Raw genomic sequence first — 26,353 nt, 5'->3', positions numbered from 1 at the left:
TTTGTCTAAAAGACGTGTGGACCATGTCGAAATGCATAATGCAGTGCGTATCATATTTTAGATCATATTCACTTGCAGCATTTCCCTAGCCATGGGCAATGAACGTTTTAAAATCAGTTGTTACTGAGTCAAAAATAAAACAAAGCTTTCAAGTCACATAACCAAGTAGCCAAAATATTGTTCGTTTTCAATGGCTGTCCACATCTGTTGCAAGCTCAGGAAACGGATAAGCAAGTCAGGGGGAAAAGAAACTTTAAAAGAAAACAATTGACAAGGGCAGGCTTGTAACTCAGCCAGACATCCTTGTCACTTTAAAAAGCTACAACTACCTTATGCTTCTAATGCATGTTGTGAATGACCTTAAACTATTAGTAAGATATTCATGTTCAGTGAGGGTAACCAGAATTTCCAAAGCGAAAAGTGGGACACGGTGAAAAGCCACAGGGAGGCAAGGCTCTGTGATGACTGACATGTTGGATGATGCCTAGCCACAGGATTGGCAATATTATTCCATACATCGTTTAAAAGGCATTGTTAGCAATGAAGCTATCAGTGCCAAAAATAGAGCGATAACTTCCTCACACACAAGAGGATGATGGGGAGAAAGATACAACAGACAACATTTCAAGATGATTTTCTCTCCTGGGCCCAGTTTATCTTTAACCAGAAAGGGAAAGTGAGAAAACTGGGACATTTGGACTATTTTAGGAAAATGGTAGAACATTAAGAAGCTTAATGGAAAACCAGGAACATGCATATTCTCATGATACTTGGGCATTAAAATATTTTTTCCTGCCTTCGTCCATTCTTCTTTCTCTTGGTTTGAAACAGGACTATGGTCCTTTGATATCGCTTCCAAGGTAATCGCTACTGAGGGAAGTCTTGGACAGCCAGTAGTGGATGGTAGAAAAAACAGGAAGGCAGATTCTTATTTAAATGGCTATCAATTGGGAGAGGGCAATGTGCAACAGGATCTGGGTGTCCTTGAACACCAGTCACTGATGGTAAGTATGCAGGCATAGCAGGTAGTAAAGGAGACAAATGGTATTTGATTTGATTTATTTGAGTTGCTTTATTATTGTCACATGAACCTAAGTACTGTGAAAAGTTTTGTTTTGTGTGCAGTACAGCAGATCATAACATACAAAGATCACAGGGTGATTGAACAGAGGGAGGAATACAAAGTTACAACTGCAGAAAAGGTGCAGAAAAAACAAGATTTGAACATCTAACAATAGATTTGAAATTTGAGAGGTCCGTCAGAAATCTAGTAACAACAGGGAAGAAGCTGTTCTTGTCCTTGTTGGTTCCTGTGTTCAAGCTTTTGTATCTTCTGCCTGACAGAAGAGGTTGAATGAGATTATAAACGGGTTGGTAGGGGTCTTTGATGATGTTTCTGAGGCACCCAGAAGTGTAGATGGGGTCAATGGATGGAAGGTTGGTTTCTGTGATGGACTGGGCTGTGTTCACAACTTTCAGTTGTTTCTTATGATTCTGGGCAGAGCATTACGACTAAGCTGTAATGCATTCCGGATGGAATGTTTTGTGCATTTGTAAAAGTTGGTGAGAGCTCTTATGGACATCTGAATTTCTTTTGCCTCCGGAGGTTGAGCTGGCACTGTTGTAGTATGCTCGCCTTTACAGTGAGAGGTTTGAGTACAGTAGCAGAGGTGTATTGCTGCAATTAAATAAGGTCTTGATGGGACCACACCTGGAATGCTGTGTGCAATTTTGGTCTCCTTCACTGAGGAAGGGTGTTCTTGTTATAGAGGGAGTGCAGCAAAGGTTTACTAAACTAATTCCTGCAATGGTGGGAATGGCGTGTGAACACAGCTTGGATTAGTCAGGATTATATTTGCTGGCAATTAGAAGAATGAGGAGGGAACTCATAGAAACGTATAAAACTCTAAAAGGACAAGACAAAATAGATGCAGGAAGATTGTTTCTGATGGCAGGGAAGTCCAGAACCAGGGATCACAGTCTCTAGATACAGGGGGAGCCATTTAGAACTGAGGGGTAAAGGAACTGTTTCACCCAAGGAGTGGTGAGCTTGTAGAATTTGCCACACAAAAAGCAATCAAGGCCAAAGCATTGTATAATTTCAAGGAGAAGTTCAATATAGCTCTTGCATCTAAAGGGATCAAAAGATGTGAGGAAAAAGTGTAGTAGACTCCTGAGTTGGATTAACTAGGGGAAAGTGAGGACTGCAGATGCTGGAGTACCAGAGTTGAAAAATGTGGTGCTGGAAAAACACTGCAGGCCAGGCAACATCTGAGGAGCAGGAGAATCGACGTTTCAGGCATAAGCCCTGCAGCAGAGCAGGCTAAAAGGGCTGGATGGCCTACTCCTGTTCATGTTTTTTTATGTTTCTATCCTGTTTAGCTATCGGGTCATCACAACTGAGAACGAGCTTGCTCTCACTTAATACCACCAGCTGAACCACAACTGATACACAAACTTACAAAATCCGGGTCAGCGGTGGGTCCCCAACTTCAACTTTGACACACAAACACGAGGGAGGGATTTGAAACAACTTCAAGTCATGGAGCTGTACAATCAGAGGTGCCGATGCAGCATTTACCTGTTCAAGTGGATGTAAAAGGTCCCAGGATGTTGCTTTGAAGAGGAGCAGGGAAGGTATTGTAGCGTACTGGTCAATATCTATGCCTTAATCAACACCACATAAACAGATTACTTGATCTGTATAACATTCCTGTATCTAGGAGCTTCCTGTGTACAAAATTGGTTGCTGTATTTACAATAGTGTCTACAATCAAGAAATGGGCTATAAATTTTCAATTTGAGAAACCTTTGAGAAATCTGGTGGTACTTACATTTATAAATGCAAGACTTCAATTTTCTTTTAAAATTGCTCTGTTCCAGTGCAAATGATTCTCGACCCTGAAATCCCTCCTCCAACTAAAATTTTCATTCCTGATTTCTTCCTGGTGAACTTATTCTGTAATGTTTTCTTCTGGTTTGAATGCCTTTTTATTTATAATGCTCAAACCATTCTATATAACAATAGGATTATTTGTAACACTTTTCTCATGTTTTCTCAGGAATACTCGGTACAGTCTGGTTAGATAATAAGGATACTGATGCAGTGGAAGGAAACTGAGGGAGACTGGTTGGGGGAAGGGGAAAGAGTTTGATGAGCAGGAGCATGGCAACTGCATGATTAGTGACTGATTACAGAGTTCACAGACTTGTCCTTCCTGCACAATGGAAGATTTAGTAAGGGCCAGTAAGACGAATGAAGATTAGAGTCAAACTGTGGCCTTCTTACAAATAATATTGAGCAGATTCTTAAAATGCGGTGGTGGAGGCTGGTACAATAGCAATATTTAAGAGGCATTTGGATGGGTATATGAATATGAAGGGTTTGAAGGGATATGGGCCGTGTGCTGGCAGATGGGACTAGATTGGGTTGGGATATCTGGTTGGAGTGGACGGGTTGGACCGAAGGGTTTGTTTCCATGCTGCATATCTCTATGACTCTATGACTGCAAAACCTTAAAACTGAGTCTCCAGATTTTCCAGTACTGGTCATTTCTATCCAAAAGGATAAGGAAAGAATTTGCAGAGACATACATGGAAACAAGCAATTTCAGTTAGATTTCTGAGATAAACTTAATATTGTATGTATCTCAAAGCACAGATCTAGATGAATGCTGGGAGCAAAGGGCTTTCTAAGGGAAAGTTAAAGGGATGGGGTTAATGAGAGTAGAGGGTCACTCTGGCAAAAAAAAATCAAAGTTTCAACCCTAACAAATGCCTCAGCTAATCTGTTGATGCTGAAGGAGAGGTGACAAATTGACAAAAGAATACCATAAGTGACTCAACAGCTGACCATTTAAGCTGCTTTTTGAAAATTGCGAGAGAAGGGTTAGTGCATAATCTAACTATCAGGACAATTACCCTTTATGACATTACACTGCACCACCAGAGGTCAGTGCTGGAGCATGTCTTTACAATGGTGGAGCTAAAATCCACACCTGGGTGAACATTAATGTCACTTGGATGTTACCAGCCTATGTGACATATTAGGATAGCTGGCCTTGCAGCATGTGGCCCAGTTACGCACCTGCCCCTCTGTTGATCTCTATTCTGTGAGCCGGTATCCAATGGTTACAGTCAGGTAGATGCAGCCACACCTCAAATTATGGTTGGCATGCAATCTTCAAATATCCACGTTCAAACAGTGACCATGTGTTTCAGGAAGAACTCATGTCAGTGGAGCTCACAAGTTTGTTACTCCAGCAGGGAGAGGAAGATCCATATGACAAATGATAAGCCCAAATAATTCAAATCCTATTGCAGATGTGAGGGTGCAAGCACATGGAAACAGAGCTGTACTCGTATTACCTATCCTATGTTGCTCATTCTCTTCTTTTTCCAAATAGCTCAGATAGGAAGTCAAATTGGAAAACCATTCAGGGCCAATAATGGTGCTGTGGAGTTAGTTTCCCTTTGAAACTATCAGCTCAAAATCTCGATAATCTTAGATCTACAGATACTAACCAGTTACAAACTGACTGAAGAACATTACCAATAATATTAGTGTGTTCTTTCCCTCACCTTAATTTCCTACGGTTTAACAATGTTGAAGATGTTTGCAAAAGATTTAGAAACAAAATTTATACAGACATTGGGAGGTGTAGGATCTTTCCAGCCAGATGTTACCAGTACAATAATGCTTCCTGCTGTTTGAGGTGAAGACTGAGCATGCCACCAAACCCTGTCCTGAGAAAGTTACCTAATATAGTAAAGTCAACGAAAATGTCACATCGTTGGATCCCAGCCTACTTTGATGATTATGAATGTCTGTGTTCTTGGAAATCCCAGTATTCTGTTCCAACACAGGATGGACTGTTGGTCAGGAAATTTGAATTAACATAGCAGAGACTGTAAAGAAGAGCTCCAATGGGTACAGATAGCTATCTACGGTTAAAAAAAACTCAGTCATGTGTGAATGAGGCTAAATATTTTACATTATTCATAAATGCTTGCATCAGTAAAGTTGTAATGCATGTCTACACATCACTTTTGTTGTAAAACGTTATTTTAAATATACCAAAATTTAGATTGCTGAGAGTTTTCACTTGAACCTATGTTGTGTTCCTGAAAATTGCAACTCTAAGTGAAATACCAGCTAGTGAATCACATTTTCCCATTAATGGCAATTTGAAATACTTTAAACTGCTAAATCCCTAACCTGGTAAATTGAATTGTTTTGAAAATAAAGTAAATTTTAAAAATACGTATAAAAATGTAACTTCCCACTCACCACTGATTTTGCTTGCCAAACCTTCCACCCCTTCTGCCTTCTGGTCACTGCAATCCTTCCCCCTCTGACCCCCAGATCTGCAGCCTCTCCCCTTCAGACTTATAGCCTCACTGAATTAATTAGAATTGGAAATAAAGACTGAAGGAGTTGGAATGAGTTAAGCCATTGTTTAATTTAAGCCCCATTTTTGTCCAATGTGGATGTTGGAAGGGTATGTTAGATAGTTGCTTCCTTCTTCCCATTCAAAGGACATAGCCAGTTGTCCATGGATGCCCCAGGCAACTGGAAAATAGGTGAGTCGAGGGCTGACAGAGATATCTAAAAGGTTTTGAAGGGCTGAAAAGATCAATGCTGGGACATGCATTAAACCCTGCCCAATACAAGAATGATACATATTCAGGGTAATTAATATTAAAAATGCCTGGTTCTGAGATCCAAGCTACTACCAAGAAGAGAAAGTTGCCTGGCCCAGAGATCCAGGATACTGTGATAAAAGAAAGTGCTGCTTTAGGGCAGCCTTCCTCCATGAAGGAAATCATTAAGGTCCACAATGTACAGTGGAACAATTGTTTTTATTTACTTCAGTCATTGCAATAGTCTGTTTAAGATTTCACCAGAGTTCAAGTCAAACATACATTTTACCCCCTTGAAAAGATGACTCATATGAACATTCACTCCGTGAATTTTGTCCTAAAACACTGGTTTCCAAAAGTCAACCTTTTTGTCATTTTTTTATTTGATTCTCTTGCAAAGATAGATAATGTGTGAATGTGTAAAACTGTAAAACTCACTTAAAAAAATTGAATGAAATAGGATGTGAATCACTTGTTTGTTAATATCAGGGGATAATTTGAGCATTATAGTGCAGATCCATAGCTCCAATCCATTACTTCACAGCTGCAATAATAAGGCTTAAAATAAGTCAGAACAAACATTTGTTGAAACTAAATATAAAATTTCAGCTGAGCCAAGTCCTCTGACTTTTTTGTTTTCAATGAAAATTCAAAACTTTATAGCTAATTGGAATGTACGTGGTAATAAAAGTTTGAATTCAACAACAAAATTACATCAAAAGACTGAGTTTGGTTTTAGTTTACAAAACCATAAACCATATAAGACTGGAATAATAATTGCACAGCCCTTTTTACATGGTCACCACTCATGTCTTAACTTGTGTACAAACAATGCGTGGGAATGCACAGACAGGAAACAGAAACAGTGTGAAACTGCATTTTATGATGAACTGGACAAGCAGCAGCTGGAGAAACAATATTGTTCCTGGCAGATCAGCAGTGCTAGCCACACTCTGAGCTTGCTCTGGTCAAAATCCAAATAGTGCATTCCAACTCTCTATATTTCATAGAATCCCTACTGTGTGGAAGCAGGCCATTTGACCCATCAGGTTCACACTGACCGTTTGAACAGCATCTTACCCAGACCTACCACCCTTACCCTATCCCTGTATCCCTGCATATCCCGTGGCTAATTCAAATAAACTGCACATCCTTGAACATTATGGGTAACTTAGCATAGCTAATCCATCTAACCTGCACATCTTTGGACTGTAGGAGGAAGCCAGAGCACCCGGAGGAAACCCACGCAGACGCTGGAAGAACATGCAAACTCCACACAGACAGTTGCCCAAGGGTACAATTGAACTTGAGTCCCTGGTGCTGTGAGGCAGCAGTGCAAACCACTGAGCCACCCTGTCACCACATATCCTATGACTGAAATAGTTTTATGAATTATCATTTTCCAAATACTGCAATTTAGAATGGTTTTAAACATATATTTTTACAAAAGAAAACATAGAACAGTAATCAAGTTGTTGTACATCAAGAATTCTGTTCCCATGGATTATGCATCATAAACTCTACCGCATAATAATAACCTCTGTTTTAATATTCTAGTGACCTTGTCAGTAAAATCTTCATCATATGCAGCACAAAATCAAACAGACCACAGGAGTCTTAGTTCAGGATTGAGTTAGATTCAGTGCAAGCGTTGTAAGTGGTTTGAGTTGCAGTATTTCCATCTTATAAAGCCTGCTGAAATGTGCTTTTATGTGGATTACAGTGGGCTCTTTGAACAATGTACCTACTTGCGACAGCCTCAGTACAGTGATGAAAGACATTGTCAACAACGCTATCAATAGCACTTGCTCAGAAATAACCTGCTCGCTGATGTTCTGTCTGGGTTTGGCCAGGGCCAGTCAGCATTTGCCCTTATTACAATCTTGTTAGAAACTTGGATAAAAGAGCTAAACTCTAGGATTGTGTTGAGAATGAGTGCTTTTATCATCCAGGCAGATTTTGACAGAGTGTGGAATCAGGAGGAAAACACTCTACTGGTTGAAGTCACACCAAACACTAAGATGGCTAGGGTTTTTGGAGTTCAGTCATCTCAGTCATGGAGTCTTACAGCATGGAAACAGACCCTTCAATCCAACCTGTCTATGCCAAACAGTTTCCCAAACTAAACTAGATCAATTTTCCTGGCACTTGGCCTATAATCCCTCTAAACCTTTTATATCCATGCACTTGTCCAAAAATTTAAAAAAATGTTGCAATTGTACCTGAGTTGCCCCTCAGATCCCTTTTAAATCTTCCTTCTCTCATCTTAGACTGTGCCCTCTAGTTCTGAACTCCCCTACCTGAGGGAAAAGACATTTGCCCTTCCTTTTATCTTTGCCCCTCATATTTTATAGCCCTCTCAGCCTTTTATGCTCCAGGAGAAGAAGTCCCAGCCTATTCAGCCTCTCCTTCTCACTCAAACCCTCCAGTCCCAGTAACATTATTGTAAACCTTTTCTGCATCCTTTCCAATTTAAAACTATTCTTCCTCCAGCAGGGAGACCAGAATGGTACACAGTACTCCAAAGGTGATCTCACAAATGTGAGCTTTTGTGATTTGTGAGACCACCTTTGGAGTACTGTGTACAATTGAACTCCACCTGCCACTCCTCTGCTCTTGATCCAGCTGATCAAGATCCTGTTGTACTCTTAGAGAACCACCTTCACCATTAACTTTACTGTCTACTTTGGTGTCATCTGCAAACTCACCACACTAACACCAATTACACCATGCTTCCAAAATTCACATCCATATCATTTACATAAATGGCAAAAGACAGCATATCTAGCACCAATCCCTGTGGAACACCACTGGTCACAGGCCTCCAGTCTAAAAGATACCCCTCTATCACTACCCTCTGTCACCTACAGTCAAGCCAATTTTGTATTCATTTGGCTAGCTCTCCCTGGATCCCATGTGACCTAACTTTACTAAACAGTCAACCACGTGGAACCTTGTCAAAGGCCTTGATAAAGTCCAAAGAGCCAGCATCTACAGCTCTGCTTTCATGTATGTAGTAGTCATGTCCTCAGGACATCTCTGCAGGAGTTCCTCAGACTACTGTGCTAAGCCCCATGACTATCTGCTGCTTCATCAATAACCTTCCCACCATCACAAAATTAGTAGTTGGAATGTTTGCTCGCGATTGCACAACATTCAGAACTGTTTGCAACATTCAGACATTGACACAGCCCATGTCCATCAGAAGAATAATATCCAGATTTGATTTGATAGGTGACAAGATTTACAATACACAACTGCCAGCCAATGACTAACTCCAACAATGTCATTTACATAAATGATTTGGATGCGAGCATTAGAGGTACAGTTAGTAAGTTTGCAGATGACACCAAAATTGGAGGTGTAGTGGACAGTGAAGAGGGTTACCTCAGATTACAGCAAGATCTTGACCAGATGGGCCAATGGGCTGAGAAGTGGCAGATGGAGTTTAATTCAGATAAATGCGAGGTGCTGCATTTTGGGAAAGCAAATCTTAGCAGGACATATACACTGAAGGGTGAGGTCCTAGGGAGTGCTGCTGAACAAAGAGACCTTAGATTGCAAGGTTCATAGCTCCTTGAAAGTGGAATCGCAGGTAGATAGCATAGTGAAGAAGGCTTTTGGTATGCTTTCCTTTATTGGTCAGAGTATTGAGAACAGGAGTTGGGAGGTCATGGTGTGGCTGTACAGGATATTGGTTAGGCCACTGTTGGAATATTGCGTACAATTCTGGTCTCCTTCCTATCGGAAAGATGTTGTGAAACTTGAAAAGGTTCAGAAAAGACTTACAAGGATGTTGCCAGGGTTGGAGGATTTGACCTATAGGGAGAGGCTGAACAGGTTGGGGCTGTTTTACCTGGAGCGTCGGAGGCTGAGGGGTGACCTTATAAAGATTTACAAAATTATGAGGGGCATGGATAGGGTAAATAGGCAAAGTCTTTTCCCTGGGGTTGAGGAGTCCAGAACTGGAGGACATAGGTTTAGGGTGAGAGGTGAAAGATATAAAAGAGACCTAAGGAGCAACTTTTTCTTGTAAAGGGTGGTATGTGTATGGAATGAGCTGCCAGAGGATGTGGTGGAGGCTGGTACAATTGCAACATTTAACAGGCATTTGGATGAATAGGAAGGATGTGGAGGGATATGGGCCGGGTGCTGGCAGGTGGGACTAGATTAGGTTAGGATATCTGGTCGGTATGGACGGGTTGGACCGAAGGTTCTGTTTCCATGCTGTACATCTCTATGACTCTAATAATATCTGCGCCTGCACAAGTCTCTCCTGCATATTCTGTCCTGTCTGGGGACAACATCAGGATATTAGAAACAGGAGCTGAAGGATACGCAGCCCCTCAAACTTGACCCACCATTCAACAAGACCACAGCTGATCTCACCAGACCTCAACTCTTCTTTGCTGACAGCCCCTTATATAACAAAGATGGCAGGGGACTAGGTCTCCCATCCCAACCTCATCTGCTCCATCCGTTTGTTTTGTTTTAGTTGTTTCTTTCTTTAAAAAAATCTTTTTTTAATCCAACTTACTCTAGTGGAATAGGTTTGGATTGGACCCGAGGTCAGTGCAGACTGCATGGAGACTAGAGGAGAGTCCCTGGGACTGGAGTTGTATAGGATTGTAAATTGTGTTCATTTCTTTATTTTTCTACTTTTTTCCAATGCTGGAGTTTTTATTTCTTAAATTTTTCTATTAAATCAAACAATTTGTACTTAAGTATCTGTACCTAGATATGTTTGTATGAAAGATAGCACCAAAAGTAGCAACTTATAAACTTTTCACTGTACTTATGAGAATACATATGAACGGGGTTATGTCCCTTGATGGCTGTAAAGTTACAGTCCACTCTAGGAACTTCAACAGGAAGATCGAGGGTGTTCTCCAATAATGCTGTGGAACTGAGGGAGTGATGTTCTGTTAAAGATCCACTTTCAAAGTAGGACATTCAACTGAAGCTCTGTCTACCCTGTAAAATGGACATAAAGAATCCCATCGGACAACTTTCAAAAAATGCAAAACAAAAAATGCCCTGGCTAAAGTTAAACATCCAATCAACAATGACAAAACAGATTTGATGGTCATTATCGTTTTGCTGCCTGTGAGTGACTACACTACAAAAGTTTATCATTCTCATAAAGCACTTGGGGACAGTATGAATTTGTGAAAAGAGAACTGCAATTCTTTTATTTTTGTAATCATTCCAAGACTTAAAAGAGTAATTTCTGTTTAATGATCTTCACAATTCAATTCATGTCATCTGGAACTCCTGTCTAATTCAAATTCTCAGATTCTGCACTATTTTATTCTTTCAATGCTCAGCAATACCTGTGGGTTGCCAGTTATCAATTTCAAAATCTCTGCCTGATTAATCTGTAATTTATATCCTCCAGCCATTCATGCTAACTTGTCTCACTACTGTCCTCCTTTGTATCCCCTCACATATTTTCAAGTTCAAAAGTCTCCTCAAAATCATAACATACATGATATCCAGTTTAGAGCAAAACCATATCTTACCGAGACCTCCTTGGATTCTATTATTAGCAGGTTAAATGTTAAGTAGGAGCAATCCAGAGCACGATACTTGGACCACTCTTGGGAGTCACCAATACCTGTGTAACCAAAGGATCTAAAACCTTGTAACAAAATGGAAAATCTTTAACCACATTCCTGTAACTTCCAAAATTCATTTCCTGAAAGTATAAGATCTTGGAAAAGCTCGATAGAGAACAAGACTTCAATATATACAACATTGCTCAAACATTTTGTTGCAGCTAAACGTGAAATGCCATTTCTAACTGGTTATGATTATCATTGCAAGATCTGTGGAATCAAGATGAGAACAATTTGAATGAAGCTGAACATAGATTTGCACAACAGAAGGAAAACACACATTCTACTCTTTGTGCAAACCAATGGAAATCAATGTATCACATTTATCTTGTCACAAAGAGTCTAAATTAACCTGCCATTCTGCCCAAAAACTTCCAGGATGCAGCTCTGATGTTTCAACCACATTACAAATGTGGTTATTCATCTGAACTCAACCCTCCAGGTGCCTCTGTAGTGCATTATAACACACAGGTCTCAGACTGCAATGTTTTGTAAAGTGGAGAACTCATGTTCAATCACATTAGCACTGTGGGAGTCCTTTACTGAGGTTAATAAGCCTAGCTCCACATAAATTGCACTTCTTACCTGGAGTTGCTCTGTAGCTATCCGAAGCATTGATGCTCTGATCCCCAACATCATGCACAGAAATTTCTGAATAATTCTTCAAAGATTTCACTGTAAGAGAAGACATTCAAAGTAGTTTTGTTTGCTAACACTAGACAGATAAACTACTTGATTTAAACAGGTTGCCAATGAATTAATTCTATTGCACTTAGGGCGGCCTGCAGTAGTACTCTCCATTAATTATGAGGAACACACACGTTGGTGCATACCAACATTTCAATTAATTGCTACTTTTCTAATCTTCAAATTTCAAATTGACACAGTTACAATTCTGGGCTTTAATGCATTAATTCAAAGGGGTATACCATATGGAGTTGGTGGTGAGACAGGAAACGATGGTGTGGAAGAAATAACTTCATTTCCAGAGGAAGAATTTAATCTGCCATCCACCTCATCCTGGCCAGCGCTACGCCCCGATGTATTCAGCTGCAACAGAATATAACAGAAAGCTCCTTATTAAATGCTGGTTTTGATTAAACACACAGACCTATTGGAGTTGTGCTTGAGTTCATTGATGATGAATGTGCAAGGAAACCTTCATGAAATACAAACATATTCAAACTTACTACTGACATTGTGTATTGTCAATAAACATTACTCCTGGCAACTACAGCATGACCATCCTCTTTAGGTCAGTTACATTTTGTCACATTTCTTCCCAATTCCCTTCTCTCAGCTAAAGCATCTTTTGAATTTTTGTAAACAGAAGTTTATTTTACCTATTTCTCTCCCATGCCTTCCTCACAGAAATAAGGAAATCCGTGTCTAAAGTTTTTCAATATTTTAGTTTAACATAGTGAAGTTATTGGGGCCTGAAATTTTGCTGACAGCTACGAAATTAATTTCATCATTACTTCAGAAACTGATTCAACAGAATCCAATTTGGTATAACCTCTGACCCTCTCAGATTGGAGGCTCTGAATGTGGCCTCTCCCTGTGTGGCATCATTGCCTGAGGTCTGCGATCAGGAGCCCTCACTCACCAGGCCTCAGACTGCCCACTGGAGTCATCGCCTATTCATATCATTCTGCAGACACCATCCAACAGGTCACCTCTGCCCACTATGCAACACAAGTTCATACCTTAGACTGACAAGTGGCAAGTAATATTCATGCCACACAAATCCAGTCTATGACCATCACCAATAAAAGACAATTCAACCGCCGCCCCTTAACATTCAATAGTGTTAGTATAACTGAATCCCCCACTATCAACATCCTGGGGATTACCATTGATGAGAATGGACTCAACACAGAAACACACAGTGGCGACAAGAGTATGTCAGAGGCTAGAAATATTGTAGCGAGTAACTCATCTCCTAACGCCACAAAGCCTGCCCACCATCTATGAGGCACAAGTCAGGAATGTGATGGAATTCTCCGATTTGCCTAGATGGGTGCAGCTCCAACAACACTCAAGAAGTTTGACACCATCCAGGATAAAGCAGCCTACTTGATTGGCACTACTTCTACAACCATCCATTCTCTCCATCTCTGAAGCTCATTAGTAGCAGAGTGTACTATCTACAAGATGCTCTGCAGCAATTCACCAAAGATCCTCAGACAGCACCTTCCAAACCCACAATCACTTCCATCTAGAAGGTCAAGAGCAGCAGATACATGGGGACATTCATTTCTCCTCCAAGCTACTCGCCAGCCTGACTTGGAAATGTATTTGCTGATCCTTCACTGTTGCTGGGCCAAATTCTTGGGATTCCCTCCCTAAAGGCGTTGTGGATCAACCCACAGCAGATATTTCCAACAATTGACATCATCATCATTAGTCTCTTAATTCAAGATTTTGATTGAATTCTAATTCCACTGTCTGCTGGAGCAGGATTTGAACATGACTTGCATCTCTGGATTAACAGTGCAGTGATAATACCACAAGGCAACTGCCTCCTTGGGTTTTGGTGAAACTACACCTGGACTACTGAGCACACTTCTGTTCTCCATATTTAATGAAGGATACACTTGTATTGGAAGAAACAGAGTGAAGATTCAATGACTTAGTTCCTGGTATGGATTGGTTGTCCTATAATGCAGACTAAGTTAATTGGGCTTCTACTCTCGGGAGTTTAAATGATTGAGAGGTGATCTGATCGAAGCATTCAAGGCACTGAACACTTCGCTGGGGAATCCAAATAACTGTTTGGACACTTTTTAAATTACACCAAGGTTTGAAGTGAACAAAATTCAGCCACCCAATCAGAGGCAAGAGGGAAATCATTGATAAACTGGATAAACTATTATTAATAACTTTTTGGGTGGCACGGTGGCACAATGGTTAGCACTGCTGCCTCACACCACCAGAGACCGGGGTTCAATTCCTGCCTCAGACGACTCTGTATGTGGAGTTTGCACGTTCTCCCTGTGTCTGCGTGGGTTTCCTCCGGGTGCTCCGGTTTCCTCCCACAGTCCAAAAATGTGCAGGTTAGGTGAATTGGCCATGCTAAATTGCCCGTAGTGTTAGGTGAAGGGGTAAATGTAGGAGAATGGGTCTGGGTGGGTTACGCTTCGGTGGGTCGGTGTGGACTTGTTGGGCCGAAGGGCCTGTTTCCACACTGTAAGTAATCTAATCTAATCTAACTTTTTGTGTAAACTCTTCTCTTTGTAATATTTTACATAGGTATGGACTGTTCGGTGATTTATTAGTTTTGAAAATCTAGCTGGACAAAAATAAACCTTCGCAGCTAAGACACTAAATAAAGACCGGAGGTTAGTCGATTTCAGCCAGTGTGGTGAACCTCAGGAGTCTGAAGTACAGCCACATCCTTGCCAAGATGTGAACAAGTGATTAGTTCATTGTTAAGATCAACAAGAATGTTGGGTTCAGGGAAGAGAAAAATATTTTTAGTGAAACAGAATTCTCCCTTGATGAAACATATATTCTGAATCACTGAATTGCAGAACGGTTACGACACAGGTCCGTCGTGTTTCAGCAGCTCTCCAATGAGCATTGCAACTTGGTATATTTCCCCCATACCTTTGCATGATGTTTCTATTCTAATAATCATTCATTGCCCAGTTGAATTCCTCGATTGACTCTGCCTCAATCACACTTCCAGGCAGTGCAGTTCAGACCAGAACCACTCATTCTCTCACATCATATTTGCTACATTTGCAACTCACTTTAAGCCTGTGCTTTTTCACTCATAATTCTTTCATGAGCAGGAATAGTTTCTTCCCACTTACTCTATCCACACACCTCACAATTTCAAAATCTGGACGATTAAAATTGACCATTAAAACATAGTCTCCATGGGAGGAATAAACAAGCCGTTTGGGCAATTATAAACAATAAAACTTTGTTAGTATGAATTCCACTTTCTACGAGGTATTTCAATTTGCTTGTGAGAAAGAATAGATCCAAGTCTTTTCATATGAAATACATTTCATTCCCATTATATGTTACCTACCTCCCCTGGCTGGCCAGTTGTAGTGAATACTCCAGTGGGTTCAGAGTGACAGGGGCCAGAGGATTTCATCCATCCACTTTGATCATACAGTGGTCGAGCATCATCTTGATCATACTGTCCAATACCCCATTTCCTTGTCCTTCCAAATGTTAAGTGACCTTCATCTGCCTGCACACCTAATGAAAATGTAAGGTGTTAACATTTGTAATGATTCTCTATAAAAAGTCTTGAACTAATTGAAAATCATTTCATTACTTCTATAACTTCAAGTATATGTGCGTAATTAACTTAAATATTACATTAGAGGTTGAGAAAACGTGAAGGCTGGATGATTGGTGTTTACTTAATTTCAAAACAGCTCTCAGCCAACTAATAACACCACGGTTTAACATATCCTTCCTTCCCTCTACCACCAACATGAAGACAGGGGATCAATTCAGGTTCAATGAAAAGTGCAGGAAGGAAAGCCAGGAGCAGTATCAAATGCATCTAAAAATGAGGTGTCAAGTTGGTGAAGATATAATAAAGCCACTGTAGACCAAACATTGGAAGCAGCAAGCAACAGACAGAGCTAAGTGATTCCTTAAATAACACATCAGATCTATATTCTGCAGTTCTGCCACTCCTAGCCATGAATGATGGTGCCACTTTAATAACTCACTGAGGCAGGAGGCTGCTGATGTATTCCCATCCTGAATGATGAGAAAACCCAGTACCTCAGTGTGAAAGACAAGACTGAAGCATTTTCATCCATCTTAACCCAGCAGTGCCAAGTAGATGATCCAACCCAACCTCCTACAGAAATCCCCAGCATTTGAACAATTCAATTAACTCCACATGACTTCAAAAAATGGCTGAATGCACTGGATACTGCAAAGTCCACAGGCCCTGGCAATGTCGCGTCAATAGTACAGAAGATCTATGCTTCAGAATTCGTCGTATCATTAATTCAGCTTTAATCCAGGGCATCATTGTCACCCAAGAATGCAAAAAATTAGCCAGGTATATCCTATACACAAAATGTAGGACAAATACGTCATAGCCAATATTGCCCTATTAAGCTACTCTCAATCATCAGGAGAAAGTGAGGACTGCAGATGTTGGAGGTCAGAGTCGAGAGTGTGGTGCTGGAAAAGCACAGCAGGTCAGGCAACATCCAAGGAGCAGGAGAATCAACATTTTGGGCATAAGCCCTTCATCAAAAATGAGAATTCAGATGTGTTGTAGTGCTGGAGGGGCTGAATTACCTGCTCCTGCTCCTGGGTTTTATGTTCTTAAGTTATGTCTTGGTGCTGAAGGGTGCAGGAGCTATGCAGCACAAGATCACATTTAGTCTGAACAAAGTTTTTTTTGCAATGTGTGCTATAAATGTTCAGAAAACTGTTTTCTCACAACGTACATGATTATCATGAAGCAGAAACGAAGTGCAAAGATAACTAATGTTGCAAGTATGGACTCAATGGGCCAAAGGGTCTTTTCTATATACTATATGATCTATAACTGTCTTAGATTAATTTCTTTTTTCACTGGCACTGCAGGAATACTGGATAGCCTAGATAAATTAAGACGGTGTAACTACAAATACAATAGGTATTTAGTTCTTCAATATTGTATGGTGGTTTCTGCTGCACAGCAAATTTCCATGTTGGTAATTTTTTGAGCAGGCTTTTCTTGGGAAAACATTTTTCAAGTAGCCTTTTTTTTAAAGTAATGGAATGCAAGTCAGCTATAAGAAATATAAATCAGATTATTATTATAAGAACAGTGTGTTAAAGATGTTGTTCAGCAGGGTCATGGAGAACTCTTAAAACGTTACGACCTTGAAGGTCTACGTGCATAAAACAAAATATTTTATAGTGCAGCTATATGGTAAATTTACATCATGGGAAAACATTTCTATGGGGGAAAACACTTTTGGAGTGAAAATAGCAATAAAAAACTCTAGTGAGACATAAAAGCTAACCTGAAACAGATGGTTGTGGTATTTAAATGTAAAGCAGGTATGAACAGTGTACTGCAGTCAAAAGCAAATGGATCAGACATGTTTTGAAATTGAAAATGAAAAGTTCCTTCAATGATCTACAGGATAAAGGCAACAGAAGAGGGCAATGATGCCTGAAAGATCTTGCCCGTAGAGCTGGAGAGTAACCACTGACACAGTACTATTGGGCACTACGTTAGTTGTGCGTACTGGGCACGACATTAGCTATGCACATTGGGCATCTACTTGTCCCAGAGCCACAAACTAAAGATTACAGCAGGTTAAGGGGGGGGGGAGAGGATGTTGTTGGGCAGGCATGGCAGCTGGTAGAGTTGTGAAGTGGTGCAATCCCCTCCTGCCCCAGGTATATCACAGCATCATCTGCCTGTGGGTGCTCATGCCAAGGTGACCATTCTGACACCTTACTGAAATCCTATCCTCATGTTCTCATCAGTAGATCAGTCTACAATCTCAATTGTGGATCACTGCTGTGCCCATCTTCCAGGAGTATGCTACATCTTGCTTTCATCGGGAGGCCAATTACAAAACTGACAGTGGAACCTTTTGAGATTGAAGATTTGCGATTTTCCAATGCAGAGAGGACCTATTCTGAGCCTGATCAGGAGTAAGCAGAGCCTTATTCTGCAAAGAAGGCTACAAGACTACAATTATCTCAGCCCTGGACTCAGCAAATCTAAAACACGTGCTTCTTCCACTGGACTTCCACTGAAATTACACCAGCTGGCTGCGGAAAAGGTCAAATAACTTCCACTCTATTGTCTAACATAATTCTTTGTACCACTGATGAGCAAGGTTTGAAGTCTAATCTGTGCTGCGTTCATGTATTTCAGACAGCAATACTCTGGGAATGAGCAGGTAGTCAGGGTGAAATGGATTTTTGTCCACATTCAATTTCAATTTGCATTGTTCATTTTTAGAAATAGGATCACATTGGGTTTTTTTTAAATGAAATAAACAATTTGTATTTGTATACCACTATGCAACATTTTCAGGATGGTCCAAAGTATTCCATTGCCAATTAAGGATTTAAAAATCAGTCACTCTTATTGCCAATTTGGACACAGCATGGTCCCACAAGTTCTAATATTAAGTTCAATTCTAGATAAACTGGGAGTAAAAAATGAGGTCTGCAGATGCTGGAGATCACAGCTGCAAATGTGTTGCTGGTCAAAGCACAGCAGGCCAGGCAGCATCTCAGGAACAGAGAATTCGACGTTTCGAGCATGAGCCCTTCATCAGGAATAAGAGAGAGAGAGAGCCAAGCAGGCTAAGATAAAGGGTAGGGAGGAGGGACCAGGGGGAGGGGCGATGGAGGTGGGATAGGTGGAAGGAGGTCAAGGTGAGGGTGATAGGCCGGAGTGGGGTGGGGGCGGAGAGGTCAGGAAGAGGATTGCAGGTTAGGAGGGCGGTGCTGAGTTGAGGGAACCGACTGAGACAAGGTGGGGGGAGGGGAAATGAGGAAACTGGAGAAATCTGAATTCATACCTTGTGGTTGGAGGGTTCCCAGGCGGAAGATGAGGCGCTCCTCCTCCAGCCGTCGTGTTGTTGTGTTCTGCCGGTGGAGGAGTCCAAGGACCTGCATGTCCTCGGTGGAGTGGGAGGGAGAGTTAAAGTGTTGAGCCACGGGGTGATTGGGTTGGTTGGTTCGGGCGGCCCGGAGGTGTTCTCTGAAGCGTTCCGCAAGTAAGCGGCCTGTTTCACCAATATAGAGGAGGCCACATCGGGTGCAGCGGATGCAATAGATGATGTGTGTGGAGGTACAGGTGAACTTGTGGCGGATATGGAAGGATCCCTTGGGGCCTTGGAGGGAAGTGAGTGTGGAGGTGTGGGCGCAAGTTTTACATTTCCTGCGGTTGCAGGGGAAGGTGCCGGGAGTGGAGGTTGGGTTGGTGGGGGGTGTGGATCTGACGAGGGAGTCACGAAGGGAGTGGTCCTTGCGGAACGCTGATAGGGGAGGGGAGGGAAATATATCCTTGGTGGTGGGGTCCGTTTGGAGGTGGCGGAAATGGCGGCGGATGATACGTTGTATGCGGAGGTTGGTGGGGTGGTAGGTGAGAACCAGTGGGGTTCTGTTTTGGTGGCGGTTGGAGGAGCGGGGCTCAAGGGCGGAGGAGCGGGAAGTGGAGGAGATGCGGTGGAGGGCATCGTCGATCACGTCTGGGGGGAATCTGCGGTCCTTGAAGAAGGAGGCCATCTGGGCTGTGCGGTGTTGGAATTGGTCCTCCTGGGAGCAGATGCGGCGGAGACGAAGGAATTGGGAATATGGGATGGCATTTTTACAGGGGGCAGGGTGGGAGGAGGTGTAGTCCAGGTAGCTGTGGGAGTCAGTCGGTTTATAATAGATGTCTGTGTTGAGTCGGTCGCCCGAGATAGAAATGGAAAGGTCTAGGAAGGGGAGGGAGGAGTCTGAGATGGTCCATTCCTCCTCGTGGGAGCACGAGGCAGCGCCGATACAGTCATCGATGTAGCGGAGGAAAAGGTGGGGGGTGGTGCCAGTGTAGTTGCGGAAGATGGACTGTTCCACATATCCTACGAAGAGGCAGGCATAGCAACAACACGACGGCTGGAGGAGGAGCGCCTCATCTTCCGCCTGGGAACCCTCCAACCACAAGGTATGAATTCAGATTTCTCCAGTTTCCTCATTTCCCCTCCCCCCACCTTGTCTCAGTCGGTTCCCTCAACTCAGCACCGCCCTCCTAACCTGCAATCCTCTTCCTGACCTCTCCGCCCCCACCCCACTCCGGCCTATCACCCTCACCTTGACCTCCTTCCACCTATCCCACCTCCATCGCCCCTCCCCCTGGTCCCTCCTCCCTACCCTTTATCTTAGCCTGCTTGGCTCTCTCTCTCTCTTATTCCTGATGAAGGGCTCATGCTCGAAACGTCGAATTCTCTGTTCCTGAGATGCTGCCTGGCCTGCTGTGCTTTGACCAGCAACACATTTGCAGCAGTCTAGATAAACTGGCCTCAGTTCCATAACACCATACTGAATCCGAATTATCCTAGGTTTTGTCAAAGATCAAAAAATTAATGAAGTACAATTACCATTCATTTCAGGATATTTAGTGGAATGGGGCCATGAACAACAAATCTACAAGATTCAGATCAAGTTGATCTAAACTGGGTCAGAGCTTTGAAACATTAGTCATAATTTGGAGATGCCAGTGTCGGATTGCGGTGTACAAAGCTAAAAATCACACAACACCAGGTTATAGCAAAAGTTTACAGTGTGATGTAACTGAAATTATACATTGAAAAATACCTTGATTGTTTGTGGAATCTTTCATCTGTTCTAAAACCATGATAGTTTCACTTCTTTCATCCTTTCATGTGTAAGTCACAAAACGTTTTTTTTTAAAGTTGCATTCTCAGGTTAACTGTATAATTTCAGTTACATCACACTAAACTTTTGCGATAACAATTGTGTCCATGGCAACCACCTGATAAAGGAGCGGCGCACAGAAAGCTAGTGCTTCCAATTAAGCCTGTTGGATTATAATTTGGTGTTGTGTGATTTTTAACCTTGAAACATGAGAAAATGTTACAGGTTACTGATAGGCTATTGACTTAATTAATGGATGGCTTAGTCACAGTTTTTCTATTGATGCTTAATATCAAGTCATGTGTGAGATCTGACTAACCACCTACAATTATGTTTGGAAAGGGACTTTAGTGTTTTTCACTTGTTCAATCCATACAACACAGACCCTTCAGTCCAACTTGTCCATGCCAACTTGGGTGGCACAGTGGCTCAGTGGTTAGCAATGCTGCCTCACAGCACCAGGTTCGATTCCAGCCTCAGGTGACTGTGTGGAGTTTGCATATTCTCCCTGTGTCTGCATGGGTTCCCTTCGGGTGCTCCGGTTTCCTCCCACAGTCCAAAGATGTGCAGGTCTGGTAAATTGGCCATCTAAACTGCCCATAGTATTAGGTACATTAGTCAGAGGGAATGGGTCTGGGTGGGTTACTCTTCGGAGGGTTGGTGTGGACTTGTTGCTCCGAAGGGCTTGTTTTCACACTGTAGGGAATCTAATCTCAACTAAGCTTCCTCGACTAAACCAGCTCCATTTGCCTGCATTTAGGCCCACATCCCTCTAAACCTCTCTTAATAACGTCCTTGAAATCTGTAACTGTACCTACCACTTACTCTGGCAGTTCTTTCCATACTTGAAACACCCTGTGTTAAAACAATGGCCCTCAGGTCCCTTTTAAATCTTTCCCCTCTGACCATAAAATCATGTTCTGTAGATGTGAACTGCCCCATCCTATTGAAAAGACTTTTGCTATTCACCTTATCCATGCCCATCATGATTTTATAAACCTCTATAAGTCACCAGTTGCACAGAAACTTTGGATTGGAATTGAATCCAGGCAACAGGGATCCCAGCAGCTTGCCCAGAAGCCAAGCACCTTGACACAGGTTTCACTCTTGCAACTCAAAGAATCGAAAAACTGTCAACTTCACCTGCCTTTACTTTCATGTTTGTACCAGATATTAATCCTATCCCTACCTTCTTTGGAAGTTCACTATTTTTTTTTTGTTTGGGTAATAATACTAGTTTTTGTTTGGATAATAATACTTCACATTTCAGTTTAGAAAGCCTCTGGACTGGTTCTCCTTCATTTCTGATCCAGTTTACTAAGTTTAATTGAAGTATGATAGCAATGTACTAATGAAGAAAACAAAACATAGCTGTAAGCCACTGCTAGAATGTTCAAAGTGGTGGAACACTGTGAACCCTCTTCATCTGGTCACAACAATACCTAAAAAGGAATATTGAAAGAACTGTGGATGTCAGAAACAAAAACAGAAATTGCTGGAAAAGCTCAGAAGGCCTGGCAGCATCTGTGGAGAGAAAGCGGAGTCAATGTTTCGGGCTGAGTGACCCTTCCTTAGAACTGGCTGTTCTGGGGAAGGGTCACTCAATGTGAAATGTTAACTCCTGATGTCTCTCCACAGATGCTGCCAGACCTGCTTTGTTTTACCAGCAATTTCTGTATTTGTTTTTAAAAGGAACACAATATTTCTTTACTATTTACAATATAAAGGGTAGAATCATGCATGATTCACAGTAATACTTTTTATCCCTCATTCACCTATTGCAAGCAAAATAAACCACTGTTGTTCAAAACTTGAACTGTGGATCTAAAGAACATTCTGGTTCAAGGAAATAACACCATGGAACTGTACTCAATATATATTTTATACATTGACTACTGGGATAAGAGTTGTCTGTTACAATCCTTGTATCTTGCTATTGCATCACTGAATATTTAGGAAAACAGGAAGGACAAGTGAGTGTTGTGAGATACATAGTGCTTGGTAACCATTGGGACTACTGATCTTGAACCGGAAAATGTATTGAGTGTTAAGCATACTGATGGTCATAAGATAAGGCAGGAGGGTGGGTGGGATGAAAAAATCAGTCAGGATTCTCACTTCGAATAGCCAATTCTTATAGTGAAGAAGGCGTTTGGTATGCTTTCCTTTATTTGACAGATTATTGAGTACAGGAGTTGGTAGGTCATATTGCTGCTCTACAGGATATTGGTCAGGCCACTATTGGAATATTGTGTGTAATTCTGGTCTCTTTCCTATTGGAAAGATGTTGTGAAACTTGAAAGGGTTCAGAAAAGATTTACAAGGATTTTGCCAAGGTTGGAGGATCTGAGCTACAGGGAGAGACTGAACAGACTGGGGCTGTTTTCCCTGGAGCGTCGGAGGCTGACGGGTGACATTATAGAGGTTTACAAAATTATGAGGGGCATGGATAGGATAAATAGACAAAATCTTTTCCCTGGGATCGGGGAGTCCGGAACTAGAGGGCATAGGTTTAGGGTTAGAGGGGAGAGATATAAAAGAGACCTAAGGGGCAACTTTTTCACTCAGACGGTGGTACGTGTATGGAATGAGCTGCCAGAGGATGTAGTGGAGGCTGGTACAATTGTAACATTTAAGAGGCATTTGAATGGGTATATGAATAGGAAACGTTTGGAGGGATATGGGTCTGGTGCTGGCAGGTGGGACTAGATTGGGTTGGGATATCTGGTCTGCATGGACGGGTTGGACTGAAGGGTCTGTTTCCATGCTGTACATCTCTATGACTCTATTTCGAAAATAGGTTCCTTATGAAAGAAAGTTGAATGACATACATAATACCTTTGGAGAGTAGATGGGGAGTTTTTTGTGCAAATGCCACAAATATAAACGAGATTTTGGTGTGTAAACAGAACGACAAACAATTATGTCTGGCATATTTCTGAAGTCTATTGTTAGAATAATGTAAAAGGATGCCTCAAGCTACAATTAAAGGTGAACAATAGTGGATCAGTTTTTTGGGAGTGATGAATGGTTGACATTTTCAATGGTCGACATGGTTTCAAACACATTGCAATATGTCTAAGATTTCTGACCCATAACATACAAGTGCCTCGAGAAAGAGTCTTCAATTGTAAGTTGTACTCGACATGCACAATGTTAAAAAGAAACCTTGAAATAGCAGGTGTCAGAAAAGCAGTTTCAGAAGGTGGCTAGCTTGTTAACAGGGTGAATAATTAGTTTTCATTGTGTGGCCACACATAATGGGCAATAATCTGATGGATTCTGATTCTGTTCCATGGCAATTGATATACAAACAAGAGAGAGTGTGGAAAAACTAGAGTCTATTAGGCATTTACATTTGTGTATTGTACTATATTTGCTGATCATTCAAGACAATACAATAATTTGTATCGAAGTTTTGTGTTCAATCAATATGCAAGGAGTTAGGCACAGGCTAAGTCTTGCCTGGCATGTTACATCAATGTGACTGCTACCCAGCTAAGTACAATCACCTGATGAAGAAACAGTGGTCCAAAAGCTAGTGCTTCCAATTAAACCTGTTGCACTATAACCTGGTGTTGTGTGATTTTTAAACTTTGTACACCCCAGTCCAACACCAATACCTTGTTGAGTATGAGTCTGCATCAAGTTCCAGTGGTGATGCATTACTGTTCAGTGAATAAGGTATGTGTTATTAACCTTAATCAGGTTGGCTTGAGAAATTAGATGAGGTTTAAAGGGAAACTACACCAATGACATCAGCTAGAATGGGTAGCATGTTACTATCTGTGATAGTTCAGTGGTATCGCTTTTGCCATCGTTGCCCTACCTCACCAACATTACAAATATTAACCAGTTAGAGGCACTCTACAGCATGTGAGAGTAGGATAAACACTGGCATCATCAAGAAACCAAATGGACGAATATCAGACATTTTGTGTCTAAATCATGAGCTATAAAGCATAAAATAAAAAGAAAGGAATAAAAGATGCAACTGAGATATAGACAATGGAGATAGACAGAATAATTGAAATGCATGTATTTAATTGTTTAAAAATCTCTAACATGAATTATGAGATGAATGAGTCATCATTGCTCAAATTAAATTTTCAGGTCTAAAGATGTTAAAAATAATTATGACTCCTTACAAAGTTAAAAATTCATACTCTCTCAAAAGCACCATCCCTAAAACATTTTTGCCATATTTAGTGTGTAACTAGTAGACAGGCATCGTGACAGCATGTACCAGCATTAATTTTAATGCTGAGTCAATTGGTGAGGTACATGTGTAAGACAGCCAGTCAGCAGCAAGGTGACTTTGACGGCAACTTTTGAATTTCTGCATTCAGCTATGTACGTGTATTCTCCTAAATTTGCTGTCTAAAGTTGCTTATTTCAAAATAAATCCACATGTCATGATATTGTGGAGATTTTTGAGAAGCCAGCATTCCCTCATTCTAAATAGGGCCTCTGAGTCTAGTTGTAGGCTCAAGCACAAACCTTTCTGATGTAAAGACAGTGGTGTTCCCAACCAATCTAAGTTGATATTGAAGGAAGATAAATCACCCAGAAAAGGCTACGCCAATATCCTCGAGGTGTAGATTATAACTTAAATCTTAGACCAATTCCTGTCACTGGCAGTGTAAAGTGTGCCATAGCTTAATTATGTTTTTAAAAGGAAATTACAGCAAATGCACTGAACAGCTAGTAATTACTGTTCTACATATTTGTCAATATACACTAGCACTTCGTGGTGAGTCTATGGTATATGGCAGAACCCTTGATAATAATAAAGTAATCAGAATTTTTTCTTAAATATATCATGAAGTTTGTTTCACTAGAAAGGGAAAAAAGATGACTTGCATTTATGTAAAGACTTGGAGAATGTCCCAATATACTTTACAATAAAAAAAATCCTGTCAATTATGGTTTTCTCTAAGGTCAGAAATGAATAAATTGTGCATCACAATGTCTCCATAGGATAACTGATCAGATTACGATTGTAGGAAACAGTAGGAGTAGGCCATTTGATCCCTCAACCTCTGCCATTCAATAAGATCATGCCTTATCTAATTGTAGCCTCAACTCCATTTTCCCAAATAACCCTCCACTTTCTTGCCAATCAAAACTTAATGAATTTGTCTCGATGGCTCTCTGGATTAGTGAATTCCAAAGACGAATGACACTCTGAAAAAGAACTTCCTCATCGACATCCTACATGGGAGACCATTTATTTCTAGATTTCCCCATGTGCAGCATCTACTCTGTCAAAGCTTGCTCAGAAACTTACATGTTTCAGTAAGATCACCTCTCATCTTCCTGAATGCCCAACCTGCTCAATCTTTCCTTGAAACACAAATTCCTTAATTGTTGGCAAACATTTTCTGAACTGCATCCAATGCAAGTATATATCTCTCCAGATCTGTTCTCAACAATGCCTCCGGGTGCTCCGGTTTCCTCCCACAGTCACAAAGATGTGCGGGTCAGGTGAATTGGCCATGCTAAATTGCCCGTAGTGTTAGGTAAGGGGTAAATGTAGGGGTATGGGTGGGTTGCGCTTCGGCGGGTCGGTGTGGACTTGTTGGGCCGAAGGGCCTGTTTCCACACTGTAAGTCTAGTCTAATCTAATCTAATGCACTGTGCAGTGGTTAAAACACTTTTGCTGTGAAATTCCATTCACCTTTCAGGAAAGCTAACCTCCCTGGTGACTCAATGTACCCGCATCC

At 41.3% G+C, this 26,353-nt stretch overlaps 1 protein-coding gene across 2 annotated transcripts in view; it reads right to left on the bottom strand.

Annotated features, from left to right (window-relative positions):
• The window catches only part of LOC132815734 (tensin-3-like), a 449,058-nt gene that overhangs the window by 35,159 nt on the left and 387,546 nt on the right, over window positions 1-26,353 (bottom strand). For both annotated transcript variants that reach the window (XM_060824846.1, XM_060824847.1), the window contains 3 exons: window positions 15,304-15,479; window positions 12,191-12,311; window positions 11,847-11,936 (listed from right to left, as the gene is read on the bottom strand). In XM_060824846.1, the coding sequence (XP_060680829.1) occupies window positions 11,847-11,936; window positions 12,191-12,311; window positions 15,304-15,479 (387 nt within the window). The remainder of the gene's footprint in view (window positions 1-11,846; window positions 11,937-12,190; window positions 12,312-15,303; window positions 15,480-26,353) is intronic.

Source organism: Hemiscyllium ocellatum, chromosome 5 (genome assembly GCF_020745735.1).
Source record: "Hemiscyllium ocellatum isolate sHemOce1 chromosome 5, sHemOce1.pat.X.cur, whole genome shotgun sequence".
Classification (NCBI taxonomy): Eukaryota; Metazoa; Chordata; class Chondrichthyes; order Orectolobiformes; family Hemiscylliidae; genus Hemiscyllium; species Hemiscyllium ocellatum.
Note: the sequence above shows the minus strand (reverse complement) of the source record. Positions and strands in the feature narration are given on the sequence as shown.